Here is a 9,830-nt window from a genome sequence, read left to right as displayed (position 1 = left end):
TTTTTGCGGTATGCGGGCCTCTCACTGTTGTGGCCTCTCCCGTTGCGGAGCACAGGCTCCGGACGCGCAGGCCCAGCGGCCATGGCTCACGGGCCCAGCCGCTCCGCGGCATATGGGATCCTCCCAGACCGGGGCACGAACCCGTATCCCCTGCATCGGCAGGCGGACTCTCAACCACTGCGCCACCAGGGAGGCCCAAGCTACCACTTTTAAAAGCTGAAAACATAACCAGTGTTAACAAAAACATGCTAAATTCAACTACACTATAGAGCTAAATATGGGAAGCTGGTGAATTTTAAAATAACTTCTTATCTGTAAAGAAGGTAAGTAAAAATAGTTAAAATTGAAAAATAAGCTCTGGTTTTTATTATTAAAATTAAATGAATATAACTAATGAAACCCACAGGAAAAGAGATGATGTAATTCAAGGCATAAATTTGACATGCCAGAATATGACAAATAACAATAAACACAGTGTTAATAAAACTTAAAATAAATGTACAGTTGTAAAATAAGTAAACAATTTTCAAGTGTGCAAAACTAGTCAGGAATGAAAGTGCTATGTAGATACCTGGTTTTCAAACATTTGCCTTGAAAACTTTCAGTTGATGGTGGAAAAACTAGAAAGTATTAACAAAGTAAAAATTTGAAGAATATAAAGTGTACTTTATCTTACATTATACCCTTGTTCTATCACTGCTGGATCAGAGGCCTATTTAATTACTATCCTCATGTGATAGAGAGGATAGTAACAGAAATACAGGTAAACACAATACAATATCACAAAGTCTGGTGTATCATGAACCATAAAAAGACTCTTTTCAAGTATACTGTGGGTTTGTGTTTCACTTTACATCACAGGCACTCAGTGTTCTGAAGAATGTGACAATAGATAACACAGTATTCTATTATTTCTGATATATCTATCTATCAATTTTTGCATAACTACCTTTAGTAGTCAAGATTTGGAAGTAATTGTTAAAGAAATAAAAACTATTTAAATAGATGAAATTTAATAGATGAAACCCTATCACCACCACAATTTAAAGAATTATTTTAATGTATAAATCCTGAATATATGACGTTAGAAAATAAGTTGATGTACTAGCATAATTTGTCTTGGGATACTTGACATGTACATGACTAAAAATAAACTTGTGGTCTCTTCTTCACTTTGTATTTCAGTGACCCATACCGCACCTGAAGAGAGAAATGTGTTATTATTATGACTTAGGTTTTGAAATAAGACAGGACTTAATAGCTCATAATCACAGTAATAATTTTTTTAACTTTTCTGATATAAAGAATTATTCGCCAAGTGTGTACTCAAAAGACAGCACTACCTATATACTCCAAAATGTAGTTGGCATTATGTTGCATATATGCACAGATTATTATCACTAATAAAAAATGAAAACTGTTATTAAAACTGTTATTAACTGTTATTATTTATGCTTTGCTGGGTACATGTCAATGAACATTGCTCACAATAATCTGAGGTCATTTGCTGAAATCCTCCACTGCTTTCTGGGCACAAAGACAATATATTATTATGGATAGACTTTTACTATTTAATCCTTATTTAGAGTTGGTTCAAAACAAAACTACATACTTCTGTTAGCTGCTTTCTTTTTGCATATACGTAGGGCTGGCACTGGGTACTCACATCAACCGTATGATTTTGCTATGTGAGAATACCATTTTCTACTTATAGTGGAAGACTAGGAATTTGCCATTTTCTAAATTTCCAGAGATCCTAATCCATCTGATCTGAATAAAGAATTTTAAATATAGCCAGTGCTCTATTATTCCAATCCTTCATTTATGGATACCCTAAATGCTAATGCAGCAGGAAATCCCTTAATAGTAATCACTGGGAAAACAACTCTATACCTGACTAACCTCTTTTCGGCCTTTCACGGTTTTCACAGATTTCATGCTTTGTGATCTTCGTAGCCCTTTGTGTGTTAACATCTCATCATCTGAATATGGCCCATCCGCTTCTTCATCTGTTTTCTCATCTCCATCTCTCAGTGGAATTCCATCACCTAGACGAGTTGTCAAAACCAATATGTTTTGGTAAAAGGATGCCAGTCAGCACCGCCTCTTCACCCTGTCTATTGGCGGTTCTCTGCATGGTCTGCATTTGCCAGCTTGCTCTTCTCCCTGTCTCATCTGGAAGGCGTTCCCTGACTTTTACCATCAATCTTTGCCCCTTGCACTATTCTAGAGGAGGCTCATAACTCATTTCTTCCAGGAAGTTTTCCCTGGCCATTCCTATTTTTACTATGCATTTTTCAGAATAATTAAAAATACATTTTTAGTAGGTTAACACGGCTGTCTTGTTCAAAAATCAAAGAATATAAATAGATACACAGTGAAAAGTCTCTTCCTGCCCTTTCTCCTTTTTGTGAACTCTTTTTTTTTTAAAAATATTTATTTATTTATTTGGCTGCACCAGGTCTTAGTTGCAGCATGCAGGATCTTTAGTTGTGGCATGTGGGATCTAGTTCCCTGACCAGGGATCGAAACCGGGCCCCCTGCATTGGTAGAAAAGTCTTAACCACTGGACCACCTGGGAAGTCCCCTTTTTGTGAATTCTAAGGAACCTAACCAACAGTGTGTTTTGGTCTGTTATTTGTACCTTTGACTTTAATTAGGAACTCAGGGTCCTTCTCACCCCCTAACGTGTCAAACCTTTTGTCAAGACCAGAAATGGTAGAGTGAACTTAAGGAGTCATATAAGACCCAAAGGGGATAGAACATTGGGCAAGATAATTCACTGGGGGCAGGTGATGGAGAAGTTAAACCAACACTGTTGCAGCTGCTAAGATAAAACCCAGCCAGACAGGCTACAGTAATTAGAAACACCACAGGCTATGATGACTGACGTTAGTCAAAGAAAATAGCCAGCATCAGGAGGGTCAGTAAGAGATGGATCATGTGGGTGTGCTAACAGGCTGCTATGTGTAGCAACGAAGACTTAACGTTGGCCAATGTGCAAACATCCAGGCAGTTAGGCTGGTTACTGTCAGGAAATCCGAGAGCACCCTGAGAGGCTGGGATTCAGGGACAAGAACACTCCCATTCCTGAAGCAGTGGTTCTCAAACTTTATTAGAGTTTATTAGCACAAACTTATTAGCACATATTAGAGTCATCTGGAGAATTTACTGATACACACATTGCTGGGCCTGGTGTGGGGCTGAGAATCTACATTCCTAGCAAGTTCCCAGGTGATGCTTATGCTACTGGTCCCAGGCCCACACTTTGAGAACTACTGCCTGGATGGCACAAGAGAGGGGCTCAAGTCTAAGGCAACTGGAGTACTAGGTAGGTTATAAAGACAGGGGTGAGGGACTTCCCTGGTGGTCCAGTGGTTAGGACTCTGTGTTTTCACTGCCGAGGGCCCGGGTTCCATCCCTGGCTTGGGAACTAAAATCCCATAAGCCGCAGGGAGTGGCCAAAAAAAAGACAGGGGTGAGGTTACAAGGTCCCATTATGTTTCAAATTCTCCTTCAATAAAGGTAAGGAGCATAGATACCTTCTTCAGATGAGAAAAAAGTAGCAGGTTTTCCAGGCTCAGGAGGGGGCAAGAGATGGACTTCTTGCATGTGAAGAAAAGTATACTGAATAATTGTTTATTAATCTGCTCTCATAGGACATGAATAACTTGAGCATCACTAAGCAAACTATGAAGGGTTATAATTAAGCTTCTTCGTCTCTGATGGGAACATACTGTATAGCACAGGGAACTCTACCTAATGCACTGTGGTAACCTAAATGGGAGGGAAGTCCAAAAGGGAGGGGATATCTATATGTGTATAGCTGATTCATTTTGATTTTGTTGTGCAGTGGAGGCTAACATAACATTGTAAAGCAACCATACTCCAATAAAAATTAATTTAAAAAAAGCTTCCTGGTCTCATAATAAGATAAACATCTTTAATTATATACTAAGGAAGTACAATTTTATGCTGCCAGACTTCAAGACTAGAAATCAGGGAGGATTTGGAAGTAGAATCCGTCATTACATAGGTCAAGATCCTTTGCTTTCCTGCAGCAGTCGGAGGAAGTTTGTTCTAGGTAGACATGACAGCATGTGCAAAGGCCCCGGGGCAATGGGAAGCATAACTGTGTGGAAGAGCTGTGAGGAGGTCAGTGTGGCCAGGGGAGGGAATGGGGTCAGTAGTCCTGGAAAAACCCTCTTGGTGCAATATTAAGTGGAAAAAAATGTATGTATAGAAACAAAGTGTTGAAAAACATAAAAGTGAAACCATTGTATCTGTTGGAAGTGGGCTTTTAAGTGATTTTAAATTTCTTAATTTTTCCTTTTTTAAAAAAAGTTGCCACATTTTTATTTAAAAAATTGTATTACTTCTATAAATGGGGAATATAAACCAGAAAAAATATTTTTAGATTGCCATTTGTAGATTTTTCCCTATTGCTGTTGCTTATATAATACCCCTAATCCCAATATAATAAAACTAAGGTAAAACATAGAATAAGGAATCAAGGAAAGAATCCGAAAGGAAGCAACTGTGATCAAAAAGTTCTCTAAGGCCACACATAAAGCATAAGGCTACACTTCAACAAACACGGCCCTTGCTATTTCAACTGCCTCTCACTTTATGTGATTAGGAATTGGAATTGCATTCAAAATGATAATTATATATACATCTTATTCTTTGTTTCCTAATTTCAACTAAAAAAAATCTTAGGTTTCTAAATATTGTTTCAGGAAAAGTGATGGATTGATTTGTTATTCCACAAGTATTGATATTTTTAAAATATTACTATGTGTGAGGCAGTGTACTAAATTATGGGGGATACTATGTTGAAAAACACACAACTGTCTTCTTCTACCCTAAGAAATATATAGTCATAGTCCAGTAGATGAGACAGAGTCTAGTGCGCATGACAATACTGTAATAAATGCTGTAAACAGAAGACAAGGACAAGGTGTTACAGGAGCACACAGTAGGGGAAGTGGGTGGTAAGAGACGACTTCTTGTAGGAGGTAGTGGCCAAGCCGAATCCTGAAAGACTCATGATTCTATACACCGAGCACATGAAGGAGTGGGATGCCAAGTCTGGGGAGCTAATATACCACACGCTGTTGAGCTTGGGCTTCCGAGAACAAGGGGGAGGGGGCATTGAAGCATTTTAATCAGAGGGTGACATGATTAGATTTTGTTTCTCTACAAGAGTCTTCTTGTACTTTGGAGAATGAATCAGAAGTGGATGAGACTGGAAGCAGGGAGGTTACTGCAGTACAACAGGCCAGAAATGATAAAGAGTCCAGGGACTGAGGAGACAGTAGCCAAATTTGGGATCTGTTAGGAGATGAAGTCGACAAGCTTAATTTAGCAAGTTATTAAACTAAACTGCATCAAAAAGAGAGGAGTCAAGTCAAATATGTTCAATAAAATATTCATTTTCTATTCCACTTAAAAACCTGAAAATGAGTATGTATGAAAATTCTGCTGTGAGTGGTGGAAATAGTATTAATCAAAGTTGTTGGAGGATTTTAAAGACTTCAGAGGAAGGGGAGACCCGAGATTAACGAGAAAAGCCCGAATCTGGATTCCCTATCTGAAGCCCGAATCTGGATTCCCTATCTGAACAGGAGCCTGGCAAGTTGGCTGAATGAATGGTTTGCAGGTCTTCCAAGCCCAGGCAAGGGGAAGCTGGTGGGGTGCTGCTGGCGCCGACAAAGGTGATGCCAAGGTCGGCTGCTTTCCGTCATCAGTCTAGACTGGGCAAAATCCTCAGAATGGGGCTGTCCATGCACATTCCTGAGGAGGAGTGACTGAGGACCTAAGAATGAGGAGTCTGTGTTGCCGGGGGCCCTGAGGCGTAAGGCTGCAGCTGTTTGACCACCTTTGGCCCAGAGCTCTGTTACCATTTTAGGAAAAGTAGCAGATGCTTTTGCAAACTGACCTGGTTTTATTCATAGCTCGTACGTCTTAGAATTGGTATATTTTAAGTCCCCCCCTCCCCCCTTTATAATAATAATAGCCAATACTGATCCAGTACTTAGCATGGACCAGGCACTGTTCTAAGCAGTTTCCATGTATTAATGTATTAATGTAAGTGCAGAATCATGGAAAGTTGACTTGGAAGGGGCCTTAGTTATCGTGGTGGAAGGGGCCCTGGATCCATGTGAGGAGAAATGAGTACTTGGTCACTTAACAGCTGTTAAGACCTTCAGTGAGTCTTGCCTCTCTGGGTCTCAGTTTTCCTATCTGGTAAGGTGTTGAGGCAGATGGGAGATGAATACGTTTCTATGTGAATGCCAACTCTGAGCCAGTTGAGCTGTCTGGGGCACTGTGTTGAGAGGGATTCTGAGCCAGTGTGGGAAGTGCCACAATCCATTAGCAATGGCTGCCATGGGCACAGGAGCAGAGAGGAGGCATGTCACTTATTTGCCATCTTTGACTAAAGCATCTCTAAGGTCACCCCTGCCAAATTGTTTGAATTCATTGTTCCAGCCCAAGTGTCTCACTAAGTGCAGTCTCTTTATAAAGTAAAAAAAGAGTAAGAATTAGGTTAGGAACCTTGGATACTTCATTTCTGTCATTGAGTAGGTGGTCTTTGACAAGTAATTTAATCTCCTTAAGTCTCAGTTTATTCATCTACAAAATAAGGATAAAAATATTTAACCTGCATAGTCATCTTAAGGATTAAATAAATATGTAAAGCATCAAAAACAAGACAAAACAGAAATCTCTTTATGTGCTGGTATATTGAAACTGAATATTGAACCACTTTTAACTAATATGGGAGCAGCAGGTTCTTTGCAGAAAAAATATTTCCACTTATCAGAATGTGGTGTTCTTTCTAAGGAAGTGAACGTCATGTTCAAGGTGTCTATTTTCTTACAAAAAAGCATTTGGAGGAAGCTCTTTTTCCCATAGTGACAACATGCGGACTTGAGTAACTTCATCAAAGCAAGACTTCTCTCAATCAGCTAACCTCAAACCGCTCAGAGCAAGCCATTAGTAGTTTTCAAAAGGGAACCACTTTTCCAAATATTTGAATTTGCTTGTGTTCTGAGCTAACTGTACTGATTACATGAACTATTAGTAAACAGACTTTGCAATATAAATATACTTCCCACACTAAAAAACATACCAACTTGCTTTTCTTGACAAAGTTTGGAAGTAAATAAAATAGAAAAAAATTCATGATATAAAAAAATGAATACCTTAATTGTTTTCAAAACAAGAAGTAGGTTTGTTTTAATTTTGATTTTAAGGGTAACAGGTTGATTAAAAAAAAAATCACTAAAACCCCACAACTCAGAGGTAAATGCTGTTAACATTTTAGTTAGCAGCATTTAGAATCTCTTTCAGACTCTCCTCTGTGTACATATATCTAAAAAATAACTTTACGTATATTAATCCATTTCATCATCTATCTATTGTGCCTCTATGGTATAGGATCATAACACACACATTGTTTCACTGTTACTGTTCCCCCTGCCCCCAATCTGGATATGTTTTCATGTCAGTAAGTAGAAACTGACATTATTATTTTTCACGGCTAATAGCTACCTTTTTGCTTAACCATTTCTCTTAGGAATTTGGTTTGTTCCAATATTTTGTTACTATAAACAACAACAAGATGAACATTCATACATCTTTGTACCTATATCTTTGAACACTTGTCTGATTATTTCCTTATGACATGTTCTTAGAAGTTTCTTGCTGAGTTAAAAAGAATACATTTTGATAAGTCTTGCCAGACTGTCATCCAAAATGATTATTCTACTTTAAACTCTCATAAAAAGTGTATGAGGGCTTCCCTGGTGGCGCAGTGGTTGAGAGTCCGCCTGCCGATGCAGGGGACACGGGTTCGTGCCCCAGTCCGGGAAGATCCCACATGCCGCGGAGCAGCTAGGCCCGTGAGCCATGGCCGCTGAGCCTGCGCGTCCGGAGCCTGTGCTCCGCAACGGGAGAGGCCGCAACAGTGAGAGGCCCGCGTACCGCAAAATAAATAAATAAATAAATAGTGTATGAGAGTGTTTGTTTCCCAACTTTCTTGATCTTTTAATTTCATTGTTTAAAATTTAACAGAAGAACTAACTAACACCTCACTATCCTAAAATATTTTAGTCACACCATTTTAAATTTAATAGATGGATACCATAAAAATAGTGTCATGGATTTTCAAATTTATAATCCTGGTTTTATTTAAATAATTGGAATACAATTCTTAACCAATTCTAAGGTATAATTATGAATAAACTGCTGATAAAGGGCTCAGATTACTGGTCCAAATCAGCAAAATATATAGCAGTCCCCATAAACAAAATCAGTATACCTAATTTTTAAAATGCTTATTAAGAAAATGCCTATTAGGGACTACTTTTACATTACTAAAGTATTAAGGATGATGGTTCAAGGTTCAAAGTTTCCTCACTCTTAAAGGCATTAGTACTTTAATCAATGGCCAATACTTATTACTACCTCTTAGATAATAGCCACCAGCTTTTTAAAGTTATTCATTCTGGGGAGAACTTAGAAGAAAGTTCACTATTTTTCCTTTATAAGAAGGGACTGTTCTTTTCTTTCTTTCATTTCTTAAATTAATTAATTCATTTATTTTTGGCTGAGTTGGGTCTTCGTTGATGCATGCGGGCTTTCCCTAGTTGTGGTGAGCGGGGCCTACTCTTCGTTGTGGTGCGCGGGCTTCTCGTTGCAGTGGCTGCTCTTGTTGCGAAGCACGGGCTCTAGGAGCATGGGCTTCAGTAGTTGTGGCACACGGGCTCAGTAGTTGTGGCTCACAGGCTCTAGAGCGCAGGCCCTGTAGTTGTGGCACACGGGCTTAGTTGCTCTGTGGCATGTGGGATCTTCCCGGACCAGGGATTGAACACGTGTCCCCTGCATTGGCAGGCAGATTCTTAACCACTGTGCCACCAGGGAAGTCCCTCTTTTTTTTTTTTTTTTTTAACATCTTTATTGGAGTATAATTGCTTTACAATGGTGTGTTAGTTGCTGCTGTGTAACAAAGTGAATCAGCTATACGTATATACATATCCCCATATCCCCTCCCTCTTGCGTCTCCCTCCCACCCTCCCAGGTGGTCACAAAGCACCAAGCTGACCTCCCTGTGCTATGCAGCTGCTTCCCACTAGCTATCTATTTTACATTTGGTAGTGTATATATGTCAATGCTACTCTCTCACTGCGGGACTGCTCTTTTCAAATCGGTTTTAATTATAAAGGATGATTTTCAGTCTCCCTCAGAAGAAAACTTCTACTTAAAAAAAAAAAAAAGATCAAGTAGTCCTGTACCTTATGGACCTAATAATACTTTAATAAGAAATATCCTGAAGATCTTAGTTCTCAGTTGGGCCTTGAGCTACAACTTTCTTATATGCAAAAAAAAAATGACTAAAGGACTATGTCTTTTTGTTTATGTGTTTGTTTCTAAGATCACAAAAATTTACTAAAATTTTAGAACGTATCAGCTATGACATGCTTATAATTTACATTAGAACAAGTTAGTTCTTAGTCTACAAGTCATGATTTCAACACATTTTTCCATTGGAGTCATCCTATTTTCAAACCTGTCATCTTTTGTCACCTGCTTAAAACTTTTTATCTTATAAGTCAATATCCTTCTTTGTTCACAGCACTTATATTAAGGAGGGTTTAATTATAAAACTCAGATGCCACTACATAGTTTGAGTAGCAAGTTAGAGATCACAGGTCAGAACTAGCGCTGGTGGTAGAGGGTAACCACATCCACTGCTTCTAAAAATTCATGGCAGCACAAGCCGCTACTGCTACTTTCTTACCTGGATTATCTCCAGAGTCAACAAA

At 38.9% G+C, this 9,830-nt stretch overlaps 1 protein-coding gene across 2 annotated transcripts in view; it reads right to left on the bottom strand.

Annotated features, from left to right (window-relative positions):
* Nucleotides 1–203: 203 nt before the first annotated feature.
* The window catches only part of REEP3 (receptor accessory protein 3), a 91,682-nt gene continuing 82,055 nt past the window's right edge, over nucleotides 204–9,830 (bottom strand). Inside the window, exons 7-8 of one of the 2 annotated variants that reach the window (XM_081234741.1) lie at nucleotides 1,894–2,048; nucleotides 204–1,200 (exon numbers count right to left, since the gene is read on the bottom strand). In XM_081234741.1, coding sequence (XP_081090867.1) covers nucleotides 1,144–1,200; nucleotides 1,894–2,048 — 212 coding nt within the window. In that variant the 3' untranslated portion in view covers nucleotides 204–1,143. The remainder of the gene's footprint in view (nucleotides 1,201–1,893; nucleotides 2,049–9,830) is intronic. The other variant, XM_081234742.1, reaches the window with a different exon arrangement.

This window comes from Mesoplodon bidens (assembly GCF_964165515.1).
Source record: "Mesoplodon bidens genome assembly, chromosome: 1".
NCBI classification, from domain to species: domain Eukaryota; kingdom Metazoa; phylum Chordata; class Mammalia; order Artiodactyla; family Ziphiidae; genus Mesoplodon; species Mesoplodon bidens.
This window is presented reverse-complemented; position numbering and strand designations above follow the sequence as displayed.